The 20,190-nt window shown below is 40.7% G+C and overlaps 1 protein-coding gene across 1 annotated transcript; it reads left to right on the forward strand.

The window, feature by feature from the left end:
- The first annotated feature begins 905 nt into the window (after positions 1–905).
- Positions 906–18,533, forward strand: TMEM38B (transmembrane protein 38B). The gene is made up of 6 exons (XM_074813094.1): positions 906–1,094; positions 7,378–7,534; positions 10,556–10,740; positions 11,808–11,895; positions 13,931–14,048; positions 15,663–18,533. Exons 1-6 carry the CDS (start codon positions 989–991, stop codon positions 15,870–15,872), a joined length of 864 nt encoding a protein of 287 aa, XP_074669195.1. The 5' UTR covers positions 906–988; the 3' UTR covers positions 15,873–18,533.
- Positions 18,534–20,190: the final 1,657 nt, after the last annotated feature.

Consider the following 20,190-nt stretch of genomic DNA (forward strand, 5'->3'; position numbering starts at 1 on the left):
ACCCTCAGTAATTATTAGGCAGGTGATAAACAGATTACATCAATCTGGAAAAAACCCACATTTTGGAGCATCCATGTTAGTAATCCTAACTACTCTTGATGAACTGAAGAAATATTCTACGGGGGGCGGGGGGGGGGGGGGGGGGGAATAAAAAAGGGATAAAGGTAAGGTATCATACTTACACCTGTAAAGTATAGTGACCTATGCATAACAACTGCCAGATGCAGCGACGTATGTCACAGAAGAAGCACAAGTGTTTTAGAAAAGGCTCTGGGAACCACAACCGATCTCAAGTGACTGTGCACCACGACTATCAGGATTTTGTAACAAAAGGCAAACAGAAGACCCTGTAGAGATGTTAAGTGTTCAGATGGGCAAAATACGGCTATAAAGATGAGGGACATCAAACATCTGCCACGTCCAAGACTGCCAGGACGAGGGGCAGGGAAATACATTTCAGGGTGAACACCCGTAGCAGCTGATGCCGAGCTGGGCCCACCGGGTGGGCACCGATCCTCCCTCCCGCGGGCCTGCAAACAGTCTGACCACCGGGAACGACACGGCTGGACCCAAGGCGGTTTGGACAAAGAGCTAAACGCGAAACTTTCACAAGCTCCCCTCCGGTCTTTGCAGAGGTTATCCAGAACTGTTCACGAGTAGGGAAGGTGGCGGGAACAGCCCTTGAGGGCCTGGGGAGGGCCTGACTGGGCTCAGCCGGACTAACGGAGCCAGGCAGCGCACAAGGACAAGCACACCGAGCCCTACGAGCGACAGCCGCCAGGAGGAACAGCTCCATGCCGCCACCTGAAGAGCGCCTGCCACACCACCGTCTTTACCGGCCCGCGACAGCCCCAACGGAGCCGACCGCCCCGCCCCGCCCCTCCCCGCCGCTGACGGCGGCCGGCAGGGGCCAAACTTCCGCTGGAGCGGCCGCTGTCGGCGCGCTGGGCAGAAGTTCTCCGGTCCTCTGTCCCGCCGCCGCCCGGCCATGGAGTTATGGCAGGTGCCGCTGCTCTTCTCGCGCCTGCCTATGTTCCCCTTCTTCGACCTGGCGCACTATGTGGCCTCCGTCATGGCGCTAAAGGAGCAGCGGGGTGAGCGGGGTCGGTTGGCGCGGCGGGACAGAGCCCCTCCCCTTGTTCCCCTGTCGCCCCCCATGTTTCCCCGTCCGCCTCACCGTGTCCCCCGTCCCCCGGCCGGGCCAGGCCAGAGGCAGGAGCCGGGAAGCCCCCTGGCGCCGGCCGCCCCCGCCTCAGCCCCGGCTGGGCAAGGGTGGCCGCCGGGCAAGATGGCGGGGGGTGCCTGAGGGGAGCCGGAGTGCCCGGAGCGGGGCTGCCCGCGGAAGCGCGCCTGGGCCGGGGGGTGCCGGGAGGTGGCCGGGGTGATCAGCGTTTGCCCGGGCTTTGCCGCTGGGTCTCTGTGGGAGCTGCAGGTGCCTCGCCCAGGGTGGGGTGTTAGAGCACCTCAGGGGTCGTTTCCCTCGAGGCCTGCCCAGCCTGCAAAATGCTAGAAAGTGGTGGGGGTATTTTGGTTTTTTTCCTCACTACTTTCGTATTTTGTTTTTAATGACAGTGAATGGCTAAACCTCAGTTCCAGTGCGTACTCCCACCAAATCTCAGGTGGCATGTGTTTCGTTTGGTGTAGTGAGAGGTTTGCCAGCGCTTCTCATGGCTTCTAAAGCGAGAGCCCCCTGATCATAAGTTCCAGCTTTTACACCGAAGCATTGCGTAGACCTGCTGTTGGGGGCTCGGCTGGCATCTCTGGCCCTGCTGGGTGCTGTTCTCACATCAAAATCCAGATGTTCTCTGTTAGTCCATAAGCATGCAAGTAAATTTGTCTCCAGTCTTCATTAGTCCGTCTGTCAGTAAATAATGTCTAATTGACTGCAGAAACCACATAGGAAGCACCCAGCTGAACTTTTTCTGCTTTCTCAGAACTAGAGGCACTGGTGAAATCAACCAGGAGTCTTGTTGAAAACCTTTCTGGAGTTTTAAGATTTTAAAAGTCCCAAGAATAAAAGGCCCGAACTCTCTGAAGTTGGGTTTATGCATGCAAAGAAGGAATGCAGATCACAGGCTGATGACTTGCTGTCAGGTATTACATCTGAGAGGTGAGAGGAGAGCTGTTCAACTCATGGGTTTATATCTTTCACACATCCTACATATGCAGGAAGGTGTTAAGGCAATTCTGTCTTCTAGGAAACACAGCTTGGGAATCTAATGGGCAGGTTGTGTGCTAGTGACTTTTCATGTTGTACCCACAGATCGTAAAATTAAATTAGGAAAGTTTTTCACTCCCAGTAACAGGATTCTGGATTTTGTATGAGTGCATATAATGACACTTGAATCTCTGCATGCTCTTTTCCAGAAAATCTTTTGCATTATGGTTGTTAACCCCAAGCCTAGTTTTTAGTTGTCACAAATGTAGAGACTAGCCTTGTTTTAATGTTTAGAATAACTACATGTGGTGTGGCTTTGGACTGTAACAGTAACTGTGCATCCCAGCTCATAACTGTGTAGGAAACTAAGATGACTTTCAGGATTATCGTGCAGATTTGGGAGATTCTGCTTGCTTCAGATTTTTAAGGCTCTGTGCTGTTTGTTTTGTGAGAGCTTGTTCTTTGGTGCTTTCATAAATGTGTCAAGGTGAATTTTTACTTCCTGCTGAGTAAGTGCACTTAGCAGACTGTGAACACTGATATAAAATGATTATGTGGGCTACTGTCTTCACCAAATTTTGTTACTACTGCTAAAATTGTTTCTGGGTGCTGACTTGTGGCATTGTGTAATATAACTGTTCCATTCAAAAAGGGACTTTCTGTCTAAAGGTATTTGACATTATCAAGCACTGCCTTGATGTGGAATGGACACACTTAAAGATCAGGATGAGAGGAGTCTCTGGTTTGCTAACGTCAGCATAGCTTTAGTGGGACAACACTTCTGGACAGTAGAAGTGTGCTGTCAGAAGTCTGGACAGATCCATGCTGATAAATTTTTTCTTTTTGGCTTAATAACTGTAAAGTTCAGAACTTTTGAGTATCCTCTAATACTTCTTACTCAAAATGAGAAGCTCAAACCTATCAAAGAGAATACAGCACTCTCAATACAATTCACTTCAAACAAAAGTATTAACAAGATGCATGCTGGTCTGTTGCTCACTTGCAAGCAGTTTGAACTGAATATTAAATCATAACAGAAAAAGCAGTCATTATGAAATACTCAGGATGGATATACTATCCTTGATTAATATTCTCTAGGCATTACTATATATTCTTTTTGGAAACTTAGAACAGTAGCTATATTTCACAGTGTAACTGAGTAACTTCAAGTGGCTGGTGGTATAAGAAGTATGTGGTCAAGCCAGAGCCATGTTTGGTTTATCCTGGCTCACTGTCTCACTAAAATACCAACCCCCCCCCCCGACTGCTTAAAATCAGATTCAGTGTGGGTATTTGTATCATGGATGGGTACACACTAACTGGGACTTTTCCAGTCCTTCTAGCTAGATTTTCTGGCTCATTTGTGAGTGCTGACGCACTACAGCAGTGACAACCAACTTGTTGCTTTCTGTGTGTTTTAACCGAAGAGTTCTTGGGTAGTGTGCTTAGGATTGCTTAGGAGTTGCTCATTTGTAACTTCAGTCAGTTGTAGATCTGGCAATTTTCTTTTTTGGGGATGGAGGGACAGAAAAAGGTATTGAGGTTGAGGATGTGTCAAACTGGGGAGGAATATGCTGGTTTTGTTCTTGCAAGTTTTCTGTGACACGATTCTGGTGATTTGAAGAGAATTAGTTTTTTAGACATAGTTTTGCTAAATTAAATCTGACTCTAAATCCTTTAGCTTAATTGATATTATTATATATAGTTGAATAGGGGTGCTATAAAAACTTCTACAAGTCCTTCTGGTTTGCTCTTTAGATGTGCATGTGGTATGTATTGCTGATTGTCTATTTGGAACATGTTGGAAAGGTTAAATCAGACCTTATCCTACTGATAGAAATAGTTTGCTGCAAGGTTTTTTTAATTACTGTGGTCTAGAAACAACATTTAAAACTGTGTTCAACAGTTGTCCTTGCATTTTGAAACCTTATCTTTACATTCTAAAACATACCATTTGTAGGACTAGTGGCCTTTTGGCAGATCATATTTTGCATGGTTGTATGATGCCTCATTAGTTTTACAGGGTGCATCAGAGGACAAATATAAGTGACCGCTTGTTGAAAAACATGTGACTCGCTTAAAATTGAGTTTGTTTTCTGAAAGGTTACATCCAAGTCATAATTTAGGTAGCAACAGTAAGATGAGCTTTAAATTAGTATCAGCATTTTTTTCTTCTTTGCCTTCTATGTTGGGTATATTCCTTGTTAGGAAACAGCTGTGAATTGTTAAATACTGGTGTTTCAGCCAAGAAAATTCTAACGTTGACCAACAAAAATCTTGAAATCTGGTGGAGTTTCCAGGCTCTTGTCCTTTTACACATAGTAGCTTAATGAAGAAATTTACATGCTTTGTTTTGGAGCTTGGTCATAGAGGGCAATCTGGTAATAATAATAGTAATTTCTATATATGTCCTCAAAACTGGAAACCACTTGCTGCTAGCTGTGGGGGAAAGGAAGAGTGGAGAAGTGGTGATTGCTGAAAGGCAGCTGAGTGGATTTGAAAAGAGAACAGATAGCGAACTAATTTTAAGGTAACTCCAACATTTCATTGATTTTTTTTTTTTTTTTTTAATCTAGCCTTTGATATAGGAAGTGAAAAATTGTGAACATATTTTCACAGAATATGTAGGAGAGAAAGCAAGTTGAACTAGAAACTGTCAAATGTACAATAGAAATCAATTTAAACCTTTTCAAACTTGATACATGAGAATCTTCCATTTTTTCCTTAAAACTAGTTGTTACATTGTTTCATTAATTGCAGTCAATGTCCATGTGCATGAAAAATAGAATACAGTGTGTTAGATTCAAAAACACAGCACCTGGAATGGTTTCCTTTCATTATGTTAGTAAACTGACTGAACACCTGCTGAAGTGAAGCAGCTCTCAGGTAGCTCTCAGTCATGCTGCATTTTGTGGGGAGGGAGGAGATAGTTCAGTATTCTAATGAAGGCTGCCAGTAAGATGTTAAGATGATTACTTCTCTGCTAATGCAAGGTGAGAAGCTCCATGCTAATGAAAGAGAGGTTGATGCACACCCACCTAACAATGGATGTCTGAAGTGTAAGATTTTTTTTTTTTAAACCTGATCTGGAGGTTGACAGTTCTTGGATGTGGAACCTCCTGTTGTGGTCTGGTTACCAGTCTCACTCCAAGACCAGATTACTGTGCAGATTACATCCTGTATTACATCTGTCCAGAAGTTAAAGCTGGGGCATAACACAAGTGCTGATGTATTAGCAGTACTCCCCAGTTCCAGCACGTTTCCTTGTGACTTGTGATTTATACTGGCTGCCTGTTAGCTGGGTTTTCTCATTGTCTTGTAAAGTTTGGGATGTTTGTTCTCTGTATGATCACTTTGTGCTATAATACCAGAGCAGCATTTAGTGGAGTTACTCAACAGAAAGAGTACTGCTGAATGTGGGAGTAGGATATTCTCTTGTTGTGAGAAAGGGAATTCAGTCCTTTCATGCTAAACTAGGTATATAGTAGTACTTGTAATGCAGCTGTGTCATCAAACAAGAGAACAATTAGATATGAGAAGGAAGCTACTGTAGTTATTTTGGACCAGTGAGTGTCTACTTAATATATTCTTGCATTTTTTTCCTGAATGCAATGGCTGTCAGCATTTTTAGATTTTTTTTTTTTTTTAAATTGAGGAAACCTCAACATAGTAAGTACAGACCATTAATATTCTGCAGGTGTTTTACCCTTTTCAAATATGCTGGTGAAGATAGGTCCACATTCAGTTATATGGGATCTGGATGTAACAGCCCACTTTATATTCTTACTTTTGCTGTTAAGTAACATTAGCAGGCTTTACAATTTTCTCCTGTTAATTTTATGCACACGAACATAATAGATAGCTACTTTGGAGAAATGGTGATATGCAATAACAAAGCTGAGCATAACCAACTTAGAGCACCAGGTACTGCAGCATGGAAAATAAATTATGCAATAGTTTTAGAAAAAAAAGAGGTATTATTTTATATTGAGATATTCTGTAATACTTAGGCGTGCTCGTTTTATAAATCGGCAGTTACATAGGAGTTTACGTAGTGCTGCAATATGTGATAGCTGTGCCAGCACTAGAACTTGAACAATCTTGTTAATACTTTTGTTTGAAGTGAATTGTATTGAGAGTGCTGTATTCTCTTTGATAGGTTTGAGCTTCTCATTTTGAGTAAGAAGCTGCTTTTCCCACAGAAATGCCTGAAAAACCAAAAGCTTCCCCTCTGAATTGGGAACATACATCACATTTCATTTTGGGGCAGACAGTAGGTTTCATCTCTGCTTTTGTGAATTCAGCCTTTGGACTATGGTTCAGGCAACCAGAACTCTGGTTCAGGCAAACAGAACTCTGCACCTGTGTAAAGGGGAAGCTTTGGCAACACTGGACTTTTGAAGTGGAAGGAAATAGTCAAAGCAACTACTTGAGGATATTTCTGGCTTTGATAAAGCATCGTTTCCCCCTGAAATTGGTTAAGGCTTCCCATTACCTCTAGCATAATCTTTTAATATTGAACACTCTTTGGGCGTAGTTCAACTGCAATTTAAAAGGGATAAATCATTTTAAAGATAACAAAATAAACCAAACTGCGAATCTACGTTTATTATTATGGCTTCAGATAACCTTTTTTCTCTGTTCAGGATTGCAGGTGAAACTATTTAATAATTGTTTTGGATACTGCTGTCATTTTGGTCAGCAAACACAGTTAGCAGGGCGTTATAAAGAAAAAGGAAAACAGTGACCTTGAATTCACGAACACGCAAAAGCAGAAATGGAATTTGTAGAATAACCCCCTAAAAGTTACCAATACCAATCCTGTCTAGGTCAGCAAAGCAACTTGCGTATTTTTAATACAAATTTGAAAACAACTGTATATCTATGCCAGATTATTAACAATGAGACCTCTCAGCCATGCTCTGAAAGCTTTTTCTTCTTGGTAGCCAAATAGTTATGATAAACCAACCCACAGAAGATGTTCAGAGAACACAGTGTCAGTCTTTCACTTTTATTTAGATAGCATATGCTTAAGTCAGTGTACTCTGAAGTTTGTATTTCTGAAGACTTTTCTGGTGAAAACCCACAGATTTCTCCAGGATTTTTCATTACCTAACGGAACAATGTTGGACTGCATGATTTGAAAAATACTGAGTTTTAAACATGATGTGATTCTCAAATGTTTATTTCTATTTATGCATCTTTTCCCTTTGTTTCAGGAGCTGTGGAAGTGTCAGTCCGAAGTCCAGTTGCCTGCTGGTTTAGTGCTATGCTTTATTGCTTTGGAGGTTCAGTTTTGTCTTCGTTGATGCTTGCAGAACCTCCAGTAGCATTTCTGGCGAAGGGGGCAAATATACTACTGGCATCTTCAGTCTGGTAAGCAGCTGCAATTGAGTTAATGAGTAGTATTGGTTCTGAGGAAGCTATACTTTGTAAACTCGTATTATACCCTCAAGCTTCCATGTAAATCAGAAGCTTAACTTAAAAATGTTACGGGTTTGGATGCTGTCTCTTCATCTAGAAAGTCACTGCAGCAAAATAGCTGTACGATCCTGTTCTATAGAAGTAAAATGCTCCTAAGACAGCAACTCTTACAGGCTGTTGTATAATATAATGCTCAGTCACTAAACTAGACTTACCTTAGATTTTTATAGTATTCCTGGTCAAACAGATGAAAACATTATTTTGGAATAAAGTGGACTTCAGTTACTGCTTTTCTGGATATAGGTAAGATGCAAACACAGCCTGGTTTTTCAGCAGTAGCTCTTGAAGACCAGAACCTGGCTGATATAAAAAATTTTGAACGTTTTGTAACTGATTATCTAAGACACAGATCATCTTTACTCTCCTCTAGTTTCTGCTTCCTGACATAGTTTTTTTTTTCTTTTTTTTTGCCCTTTCCCAAATGGATGGGCATTGTAGTGGAAAACACTTGAGAGCTGAATGGGAAATCAGGTATGTGAACAAGGCAGCAATTTGGCCTGTTTTAGAATTCAAAAAAAGCACTGAAATTATTTTCATATAAAGGTGGCCTTCCAGTGGAGTTAATTTGTTCCAGAAAGTGATCTTTGAAGAAACCCTCAAACTTCACAAACTTTGTGAGCGGCAGTGGGTTTTTGAACTTTAAAATCTCAGTTCCTATCTTAGAAAAGTGTTATCTGCTTGACATCTTTAGTATCTGTTCCTTGTAGCCCCTTAGGCTTTCTAATTGCAAATTCATTAAAATGAAAGTAAGTGTTTCTATCTGTCTATGTATATCTATATATTAGTCTTCTGGTAGTCATGTTGCAATGGAAGGTGATAGATTTCATTTAGGCAAATCGGTGAAATTAATAATGTGTAATAAATAGTGAAGTGTTAACAAAGCTTATAGAATCTGCTTATAGTTCATATTAGTCTGATGTGGGCGATGTGTCTGCTTGTTTTAATAAATGACATGAGTTAGGAGTATACGTAAACAGAACGTGATTTCTGTTGAATTTATGGTCAAATGTGATTTGCTGTGCACAAATAAAATGAGGTTTTAATGAAGAGCTATGAAAGTTATGAAACCTTTTAAGCTTCTAATTTTACAAAATCCTCTCTTCATGAGTATAATGGCTTTAATTCTTGGTCCCGGCTTATTTGAAACAAAGCCATTCATAGAACTGGAAAATAAAAGGGATTGTGCTATGCTTGAGAAATGCTCCTATATAATCTGTAGGACAGCGACATCTACTGTTAGCACGTGTTGCTAGCAGAAATTACGGACAAAATGCCGTGGTGGGACTGCAATGCTAGGTTCCATCCAGTTACCTGTGCTTCAGGGTCCTAAAACCACATTCTGTGATTGTAAATTAATTCTGGTTAGTGTTGTCTGTTGAGTACGTGTCTTAAATGCCTATTTGCAGTAGCCATTAAAATACATGTTTGCTATAAATTTTTGACTTCATATCAATTGAAACTTGGTTACATACAAAGGCAATTGACTTTACAATAGGAGAAAAAGGGAGACTATAAGTAGATCAAAAGTAAAGCTAAACTGAACACCAGAGCTGTAGTTAGCTATTAATGTAAATTCTACTAATTTTCTTATATGTGAGAAATAGGCTATTGCATGTTCCATGGTGGGAGGTCTTGAAGAGAAGAAGCTTTAGAAGTTTGCAGTGGTGAGATACTATAACCATCGCAGAAAAAGAAAATATTTAACTAGGACAGGTCTTCAGCTTAACTTTACCTTTCTGGGGAGGAAGCTTCCTGGCATTTTGCTGTAAACCCCAAACCCTGAGTGCTGTCCTGATTTCTAATCTCATGAAGCATGACTCTTAGTTGTTGTGTCTGCTGGTAGTTCTAATGAAGTAAACTAGATACAAGAGGTGCATTTCTGCATTGCAGGCAGAGTAAACAGGAGAAAGATATAGCCTTAGAAATTCTTGGTAGAAAGGATGGAGCTCAGAAGCCTAAACCAACAGGCAAGTATCTTTTTTTTTTTTTTTTTTTTTTTTTAGAAAATGAAAAAGTACCCTTCCCATCACTTAAAGGCTTTGTCTGCTTAATTGTTACTCTCTTATTACTGTGCTGAAGTAATCTAGATGCTTAATCTTGATTAATTTTTCGAGACCTTGAATGTCTCTGTAAGAACTGAATCTTGTTTATGATTGAAGAATTACAATAAAGCACCACATAATCTAATCTTTCAAAATTTACTGTCAGTTTAGGATTTCATTGTTAGCCATCTTTAACTTTGTTTTTACAGCAATTGATAAAAGGTTGTGAGTCCTGTGCTTTCAATGCTTTGAAAAAATAAATGTGCTTGCAATTGGCAAGCTGGAAAAGCTAGAATTAGTGGTTACTAAGATGAGAAATCTGTTTGAAAATAGCTGTGCATTTCATCTGGCATGACACCAACTAGTGGAGGCATTCTTGCTGAAGTTATATAATTCCATGTACCTATCAATATGAAAGCATGGTGTCAGCATGTAATTTACCACCCTGTTGTAATCCTGTTAAAAAAAAGTCAAAAAACCCAATGAAACAAAAAACCCACAGAAAAACCAAACCACACACAGTCAGTCAGACACTAATTTAATAATTTGAATTGTAAAAACATGATATATAAGCTACAGAACAGTAAAATTTAAAGCTGTTTCTCATGTACTTTAATGGATTCTTCTCTGGGACAATGAAGCAGTAAAAACAATTTCAAATAATGTTTGATGATTTTGGTACAAGAGCTCAAGCATGCTCAAAAGTATTTCAGATTTGTTCTAATGTGTCTACCACACAAGACAGTGAGTTATCAGTAGTATATCATGCTTTGCTAGTCATATTCCAGAAGTATCTCTGAAGGCTATTAGAAAGTGAATTCCTTAGCAAAAACTTTTGAATGCTGCTAATTAGTTTTCTCATGATTTTCAGGTACCTTGTGTTTTACTGCCCACAAGACATATTCTACCGGTGCTTTGCCTTTCTGCCTCTTCGGCTTCTGGTTGCAGGCATGAAAGAAGTGACTAGGACTTGGAAGATAACAGCTGGCATTGAACATGCAGACAGTCACTTCAAAGATGCCTGGCTTGTCATGGTAGCTGTGGGCTGGGCCAGAGGTAACACGCATAACATCTTGTTCTGATGCATTGTGATGTTTTGGAGTGGTATTTAAATGGCTAGTCCTTCAGTGTAATTGTAGCACCGTTCCTTGCTGTGCTGGATATGGTAGTCCTAATACAGTCTGTTGTCTCCTCAAGCAAAAAGGCTGTGCAGCAGTTTTTCTGCCTGGATTAAGGATGACACTGAATGACTCTGAAGGAAGTTCATCTTATCCCTTCAGAAGGTCTTGTGATGACTGGTAGGGTGTGCAGTTGATGACAATAAAGAAACAAATCTTCCATGTAGCTTCAGTGCTATTACTAAACTTTCCAACATCATATTTCCTCAGAGCTGTTTTTCTTGGATGTGGCTGAAGAAGAGAACTTGTTTTCTTAGCTTTTTGCACTGTAACTATTAGCTGATTTTAAACACAGGAATGAACCTTCTGGCCTGCCTGCTGTTTGGCATACAACTCTGGAAGCTACCTTCCTAGAGCTGTTTTTGTAGTCGCAATGTTAGAACCACTTAAGGAAGTAGTGCAGCTCTTATTTCTGTTTGCTTGATTCTGTTCTGCTTTGGAAAATAACATGTTAATGTGATGATCTAACATATTCTTTTCTCAGATTGTAATACAGATCAATCTCATTGACCAGAGTGTCTTAACACCTCCTCACATCTTGTATGCTTTTAATGTGAAATACATACCCGCTTTTCTTGCAGAGCGTCCTCATAGTTGTAGAGGCGTTCTCTGTACTTACGTGATGATGTGAAGAATGGAACAATGTAAGCCTCTCTGGAGATTTACTTTGGCAGTTCAGGCATTTGTTTGTAGAGATGAGTGCATCAGTTCAGATGCTATCACATAAAGGTAAACCTGAGGTTCTTGCTAAGTAGCTAAACCTCTGAGGTTTCGTGTCGGTCGCTCAAGTCATACACATATAAAAGATTGGATTAGTCTCTTTAAGTCTGAGCTTTGGGTGCCACATTTGGCATCTGGTGTAACGAGGTTTGCTGGGAGCAATAACAGTTTGTGGAGTAGTTGTAGCAGTCAGTGGAGGCTTACAGTAAATCTCTGCAATTTCAGGAGCTGGTGGTGGCCTAATTTCCAACTTTGAGCAGCTGGTGAGAGGAGTGTGGAAACCTGAAACCAACGAACTACTGAAAATGTCCTAGTAAGTTTTTAAAAAAGACTGCAAGGTGTTAACTGTTGTTTTGCTAACTCCTTGTGCTGACACCCACTTTTAGTGTTTCATATATGAAAAAAAAAAGCAGTAGGACATGTTTATACACACCAAAACATGTGGTACCTTGTGAAAAACTGGTTGATGATCTTCAGTAATTTTAGCAGATGTTTTCATCATTTTAGGTTCACAGCCCAAGAACACCAAATGGGCAGCTGAGTCAACAAAAATTATTTGACAGAAAGCAGTATTGAGTCAGTAGGAAGTTGCTGGAAAGCAGTTTTGACTCAATTTGTTTTACAGGGACATGGTTTTCTATCCAAAATGAAAGGACAGTGGTACCAGAAGTATACACATGGAGTCTGCATGTTCTGAGCATCACTAAGATGGCTTCCTTTGAGCATTGTCACTCTTACTTTTTCTGCTGGTGCTGTTTTCCTCCATAGATATCAATTATTTGAGAAGGTGCAAATTGGTTATTCAATAAAGCACAAATGTACTGCAAGATAGGAAATATTACTTCTCTTGCAGAAGCAAAGAATGGGAATATTACATGGCTCCCGGTTTATTGAGACAAGCTAGAAATCCACAAGCTATTATTGTAAGTCAGGATAAGCTTACTGTGGTAATTTCCTAAAATTCATTTGTGTTTCCCATGTTACTCTCGGGTCCTTAGAAATATGTGTATATTTTTTTAAAAAAAAGTTATTTTGCTTTTCTGCAGCCACTCTTAGCAACAGAATAACAGAAGAGAAATTTGTAGCCTTTCCTTTGGCAATATTTCAACTTTTTATGGCTTATGTTAGTTGTTGGCTTTTTCTGAAATTCCAGGTATTTAGAATTTATATCCCTCTGTCAGTGCCTAAGTGACAGTCTTGAAAGCAAAATTCCATAAGGAAGAAGTCACTGTCAGTAGTAGCACTGTAAACCCAAATAACACTGTATTTAGAGGTGCAACACTAGAGCAATGCTTACTGACTATGGCAGTGCTTGCATATATTCTCCTTCTCCATGGTGGATGTGGCTCAAGTAACTCAAAAAAGATTTTGAAAACTTTGTTTAATATATAAAGGTTAAGAGTATTAAACAGAAGTAGGTTACAAAAATTAAATGGATAAAACATTCTGCAAATGGATGAGATGCATTTATACACACAGTTGTGTTTTGGACTTCCTGAGCAGGAAGTTGATGCAATAAATTTCTCAGTTACTGAAGAGACAGTGAAGAATGTGTCTACATTAGATGCTCTGTGATAACAGGAATGTCACCTGTACACGTCACATATAGATGCAGATGAAGAAATGCACATGATTTTTCTGCCACTATATTAGTGCTCTCTCTTCAGACGGCTTTAGATAATTGACCAAAGTTCTCCTGTTTTCTGACTGCATATCCAGCAAGGAATTTACCACCACAATGAAGATAGCTAGAGGGTGTAAATCTTTGCATGTCTCAAGTCAACATAGCTATGTTGGCAAAACCTGGTAACACAGGCTTGGCTCAAGTCAAGTATACGGTGACTATAACCCTGGAACTGCTGGAGTGTCACAGTGAACAGAGACTTGTACTATGTTGTTCTTCAACACCTTAAGCAACTCCTTGGAGTGAATAACACCTGGATTACAGGAGAGGAACCTATTTTTAAGTCTAGTCCAGGTAGTGCAAGCTGTGTGATTTAACTCTTCAATAAGATACATTGGGAGAGGAAGAAGGGGAGCAAGCTGATGTATAGAGTCTGAACAGGGGCATTGATTTGAGGAGGATTTGTCAAATACAAGTTTCCTGGGTATGTAAAGTAGTGCTGAACTTGATGCTTGTCTATATTATGGACAGAAAACGTAGTATGTAAAGTGAAAGTCTTAGTTTAATTATAGCTAGGTTTTGGACCTTGTCACTGGTACCACAAATTTTCATTAGTTCTGTTCGGAAATAATTCTTTTGCACACTAAGAACATTTATTGCTTTCCAGGCGATGGCAGCTTTTACTGTAGAGTAGAGAAATTAACGTTGTTTGTTTGATTTCCAGCCCTGTGAAGGTAACTTTGGTAGGAGCAGTTCTTTTCACCTTGCAACGCAGCCAGTACTTTCCATTAGCAAGACACAACCTTGTGTTTTTATACACCGTCTTTCTTGTTGTCTCCAAGGTAAGAATATGAAAGTGTTGTAAATAACTGAATAACAGGAAGTATTTTATTCCATTATTTCAGAGCAAAAAATATGCTCTCAAACATCCTACCACAAGTTAGAGTGCATGCTTCTGGATGGGAAGGCCAGCTCCTACTGAAATCTTAAACCTGTATTTAGTCTTCTATACTATAATAGAAGACCTACTCTGTTACTGATACTGTTCAATGGCGGGGGGGGGGGGGGGCGGGGAAGGAAAAAAAAATCAGGAATTTTGGCACCCAACAGTTGATATGCCAGGCTTGTATGTCCATAATCTCAGACAAAGCTTGCAGAAAGAAGCTCTCCTGTTCTCTGCCTTTTGCTAGCTGCTTAATGCCTTCTTTGTACCTGTGCAGTCATCTGTGGGTTTGCAAAACAAGCCAATTAGGTTCTCATCTAGCTTAAAGTGTTCGCAGCCTAAGTATTTAGGTGGGAAGAGAAAGTGTATCAAAACCACTTTGAAGTAGCTATAACTACTTTTATAATAAAATACATACTACTTCTCTATTGAATCCTTTAATCCCTCCAGTTTTGTTAATTTCCAGGATGATGCCCGTCTTCAGGGTTATTAGCTAATAAGAAAGTGTAGTCTCTGTGGTAGCAAAAGTCTGGTGATTTTAAGAGCTTCAGAGCTGTGGTTGAACAGACTAGAGACTGTCTTAAAGTTCCCATTGTCCTTTCTGTGAAGTAGCTGACAAGTTTAATTCTAGAGAAGCTGCTTTAGGGAGCCAAGACTTCAAGCTGATGCTCATGATTCTGTGCTTAAACCAATAAAGACATTGTTGAACTGGGAATACTGGGAATGGAGAAGGAAAGGAAAATGTTATTCTGGAAGTGGGAAATTACAGCTGTGTTCAGAAGCTGGCTGTCAGGCTGCACTGAAGTGAGTAAGTTCTTGAGCTGATGATCATACTGACAATCAGGAACTTGAGGATCTCCTTAACTCATAAAGCAACAGTTGTGGATTTGGCATAGTCCTGTATTAGTGCAGTGTTTTAGAAATTTTTCATGTCTCTGAAAAGTGTAGAAACTGTGCAATATGAACTTGTCCAGTACCTAGATCTGCAAAACAGTTTTTTCTATCCTGATTTCAAGTTATGTATTCTAATGAATTTCTACCTAAATCTCTCAGCTTTATGGAATGAATATGGCTGTCTGGAATTCTAACTGAAGTCTGGCTGTGCATATATACTTAGGTGCTTACACATTGCATTCTTTCAATTTAAATGGAAGTAGCCACTCTGTTTACAGTTTCTCAGTTTGAACAAGGTTACAAAACTTACACATAAAAGTTGCTCTTCACCTTAGTTGTATGACATGAAATGTTGTTTACTCTTAGGATTATTTTAGTAAACTTAAACAGAAAGCTCTTTGTGCACATCATTTGTGTATAGCTGTGTGAAGAGTGTAGGTCAGAAAGCAAAGCATTCTTTGATCAATTGAAGCTAAAGTGAACATATTTCTGTTCTTGGTGGCATGGCCTCGTGCTTGTGTAGAAAATTAGAAATGCCATACATGCAGCTTTGAACTTGTTTTCAATTGCTGTGAAGTCATTAAAACTTTTATTGTAACTTGATCCTTGTTCTTCATAGGTAACAATGATGTTGACAAGATCTGCAACTTCTCCATTTGCTCCCTTTGAAGCTGCATTAGGCCATATGTTCTTTGGCTTGCAAAAGACACCATCCAAAGTGAAGGGTGAAGGTGCTGCATCTTCTAATGGCTCTTCAGTCTGTGACCGGTCTTCTTCTGAACAGCACCAGGATGGTGTTAAGAAAAGACAGGCAAAGAAAACAGAATAAATGGCTTAAAATCCTTGATGGTCATAACCTCTGAAGATGTTTGTATTTCAGATTAGGCTGGCTGAGAAATTTGTTTAAAGAAATGCATGTGAGGAGAGAACGGGGATGTATACTACTGTGTTGGTTTTGCTTTCAGAATGTGTTTTGTAAGCTACTACTCAGATGTCTAAATGCACATGTTGGATTTGTAAGTTAAAAACTACAAATTTTTATAGCAGTTACAAGTTTACTGATTTTTTGTATTTATGATAACTTTAAATGCTTACATGCTAAAAAGATAGTTTCAAAATTTGACAATCAGCTTTGTTACTTTTTCTGATATATCACTTGTTTCATCTCTCTCCCCACCACCAATTCTTACGTTTTATTTGGATAGCATGGATTTGCACTGCCAAATGTTCACAGTAGTGTATCCCAAATAAGAAGGTCACCGTCTGAGTAAGGCTTAATCACATTGCACTGTAAAACCTTTAACTAGAAAAATAACTGAACCGTTATAATTCACATTGCCCTAATCTAGACTTGTCATTTATGTAGTAAATATTTTTCTATTTTTTAAAATAAGAGTGAATTATCTGTCACTTTTAAAAATCTTTACAGTTAGAAATATTTCAATATTTTTGTGTTGGCTTACTTTGACACTTTTGGGCCAGGCCCAAAGAGTGGTGGTGAATGGAGTTAAATTTAGTTGGTGGCTGGTCACGAGTGGTGTCCCCCAGGGCTCGGTTTTGGGGCCGCTCCTGTTTAACATCTTTATTAATGATCTAGATGAGGGGATCAAGTGCTCCCTCAGTAAGTTTGCAGATGACACCAAGTTGGGTGGGAGTGTTGATCTGCTCGAGGGTAGGGAGGCTCTGCAGAGAGACCTGGACAGGCTGGAGCGATGGGCTCAGGCCAACTGGAGGAGTTTCAATAAGGCCAAATGCCGGGTGCTGCACTTGGGCCACAACAACCCCCAGCAGTGCTACAGGCTTGGGGAGCAGTGGCTGGAGAGCTGCCAGTCAGAGAGGGACCTGGGGGTGTTGATTGACAGCCAGCTGAACATGAGCCAGCAGTGTGCCCATGTGGCCAAGAAGGCCAGTGGTATCCTGGCTTGTATCAGAAATAGTGTGGCTAGCAGGACTAGCGAAGCTGGTGAAGGGTCTAGAGAATGAGTCTTATGAGGAGCAGCTGAGGAAATGGGTTGTTTAGTCTGGTGAAAAGGAGGCTCAGGGGAGACTATATCTCTCCCTACAACTACCTGAAAGGAGGTTGTAGCGAGGTGGATGTTGGTCTCTTTTCCCAGGTAACAAGTGATAAGATGAAATGGCTTCAAGTTGCTGCAGGGGAAGTTTAGATTGGGTATTAGGAAAAATTGCTTCACCAGAAGGGTTATCAAGCATTGGAACAGGCTGCCCAGGGAAGTGGTTGAGTCACCATCCCTGGAGGTATTTAAAAGACATGTAGATGTGGTGCACAGGTACATGGTTTAGTGGTGGACATGGCAGTGTTAGGTTTATGTTTGGACTCGATTTTAAAAGTCTTTTCCAACCTAAATGATTCTGTGATTCTGTACTGTCGGAAGCACTGGAACTATTTATTAGTGTTTGCTGAAATCTGCTGCTTCCTGCTCGTTGTATCTTATTTGCCCATGATGTGGAGCAGTTCTAAGTGGCATACACTTCAGAACTGAGAACTTTGATGTTTTAGATGTGTTACATTTCATAAGAATAGAATCTTTTCAAATGAATCTTTCATTGATATGCCATTTTTTAGAATAAATTAAACCGTTTTTACAGAGTTAGATTATTTGTCTTCAGAGAGTACTGCTTTGAAGAATATTCTTCAGCAAGAGGACATAGGTTAATCTTTGTGCAGGGATGCCAGGGAGAATGTGGAGGGAGATCTGATTTGAAAAGACAAAGTTCTAGATCCAGGTACATATCTAACTTTAGAAAAACTGTCACCAGTGCTGTGCTTAGAGAAAAGAAAAAAGTACCCAAAGAAATTTCTTGTGCCTGTCTAGATACATTGCCATGGTAGTGACCAAAACCATTGAACTCCTCAGTTTAGCATCCAACTTTATAGCAAATGTGCTATACCTTGAAAGCTAAAATGAGTATTTTCTTCAACAGAGAAAAATTAAAAAAAAAAAAATTAAAAAAAGAACGCCCAACTCTTTAGACAAAATAGCGACTGTATTCCTGACATTTTATGTTGAAACCCAGTCTACAGTCATAAATGCTTGGAGTATTCACTTGCCAGGTGTCTCAGTTTTTTGTAGCTTGGCATCATGGATTTATGGACAAACTTGAAGCTGCCAAATGACTCGTTAATGATCAACTAGTTATTCAGCAACACCAGCAAAAGTTTTATGTGCATGTTTTTTTAAAAAAACATCCAGAAGTTTTAAAAGGTGTAATTGCGTATACTAGATCACAAGAACCATACAGAATTGGGTTGTTGTATGGAACTATGTTGCACAAATGTGAAATGCTGGCTGATAACTGGCTACTCTTAGCCCAGATGAATGTGAAAATATGCTTAGACTAATTCTTTAACAAGTTTACAATTTGAAGGAAAATGTATGGGTTTGTATTCATTTTGGACTTAAAGATGACTATTAAAAAAAATTTTTCTTGACTGAACACCTTAAGAGAAATACACATCACACTAAAACTGTGTATTGTTGTGTGACAGAACATAAGTTATGCTGAAAGAAATCCCATTGTAAGCACTATGAAAACAAACCTTCGTGTTTGAAGATATCACAGGCTTCTGAAGGATGGGTGCTCAAAAGAACAGGGGCACCTTCCACTAGACCAGGTTGCTCAAAGACCTGTCCAACCTGGCCTTGAACACTTCCAGGGAGGGGGCAGCCACAGCTGCTCTGGGCAACCTGTTCCAGTGTCTCACCACCCTCACAGTGAAGAATGTCTTCCTTACATCTAATCTAAATCTACCCTCTTTCAGTTTAAAACTGTTACCCCTCACCCTATCACTACACTCCATGCTAAAGAGTTCCTCCCCATCTTTCCTGTAGGTGCCCCTTAAGTACTGGAAGGCTGCTACAAGGTCTCCCTGGAGCCTTCTCTTCCCAGGCTGAACAACCCCAACTCTCCCAGCTTGTCTTCATAGGGGAGGTACTCCAGCCCTCTGATCATCTTCATGGCCTTCCATGTCTTTCTTATGTTGAAGGTCACAGAGCTCACCACAGTACTCCCAGTGGTGTTTCATGAGAGCAGAGTAGAGGGGGAGAATCACCTCCCTTGACCTGCTGGCCACACCTGGATGCAGCCCAGGATACGGTTGGCTTTCTGGGCTGTGAGCACACATTGCCAGCTCATAGTCAGTTTTCCATCCACTAATACCCCCAAGTCCTTCTCCACAGGGCTGCTCTCAATCCACTCCTCGCCCAGCCTGTATTTGTGCTTGGATTGCCCTGACTCATGTACAGGACTTTGTACTTGATCTTGTTGAACTTCATGAGGTTTGCACAGGCCCACCTCTCCAGCCTGTCAAGGTCCCTCTGGATGGCATCCCCTCCCTTCAGAGCATCAACTGCTACACTCAGCTGGGTGTCATCAGCAAACTGGCTGAGGGCGCACTCAATCCCACTGTCCACTTCACTGACAAAGATGTTACACAGTGCCAGTCCCAATACTGACCCCTGAGAAACACCATTCGTCACTGCTCTCCACTTGGACATTGAGCCATTGACCTCAGCTCTTTGAGTGTGACCATCCAGCCAATTCTTTATCCACCAAGTGGTCCATCCCTCAAATCCATGTCTCTTCAATTAAGAGACAAGGATGCTATACAGAACACTGTCAAATGTTTTGCACAAATCCAGGTACATGATGTCAGTTGCTCGTCCCTTATTCAGTGATGCTGTAACCCTGTTGTAGAAGGCCACCAAGTTTGTCAGGCACAATTTTCCCTTAGTGAAGCCATGTTGGCTGTCACCAATGTCCTCCTTGTTTTTCTTGCCTTAGCATAGTTTGCAGGAGGATCTGCTCCATGACCTTGCTGGGCACAGAGGTGAGACTGACTGGCCTGTAGTTCCCTGGGTCTTCTTTTTTTTCCCTTTTTAAAAACTGTGGTTATGTTTCCCTTTTGCAGTCAGCAGGAACTTCACTGGACTGCCACAGCTTCTCAAATATGGTGGATAGTGGCCTAGCAACTTCATATGCCAGTTCCCTCAGGACCCTTGGATGCATCTCATCAGGTCCCATGGACTTGTGCACCTTCAGGTTCCTTACAGGGTCTAGAACCTGATCTTCACAGAATCACAGAGTCACAGAATCGTCTAGGTTGGAAAAGACCTTGAAGATCATCT

Source organism: Strix aluco, chromosome Z (genome assembly GCF_031877795.1).
Source record: "Strix aluco isolate bStrAlu1 chromosome Z, bStrAlu1.hap1, whole genome shotgun sequence".
Taxonomy (NCBI): domain Eukaryota; kingdom Metazoa; phylum Chordata; class Aves; order Strigiformes; family Strigidae; genus Strix; species Strix aluco.

Excerpts from the sequence above, each read along its gene's own strand:
- TMEM38B (XM_074813094.1), top strand. The coding sequence starts at position 989 with ATGGAGTTATGGCAGGTGCCGCTGCTCTTCTCGCGCCTGCCTATGTTC. Across the intron at positions 10,741-11,807 it reads AGCTGTGGGCTGGGCCAGAG|GAGCTGGTGGTGGCCTAATT; the intron begins GTAACACGCATA and ends CTGCAATTTCAG. Across the intron at positions 11,896-13,930 it reads GAACTACTGAAAATGTCCTA|CCCTGTGAAGGTAACTTTGG; the intron begins GTAAGTTTTTAA and ends TTTGATTTCCAG.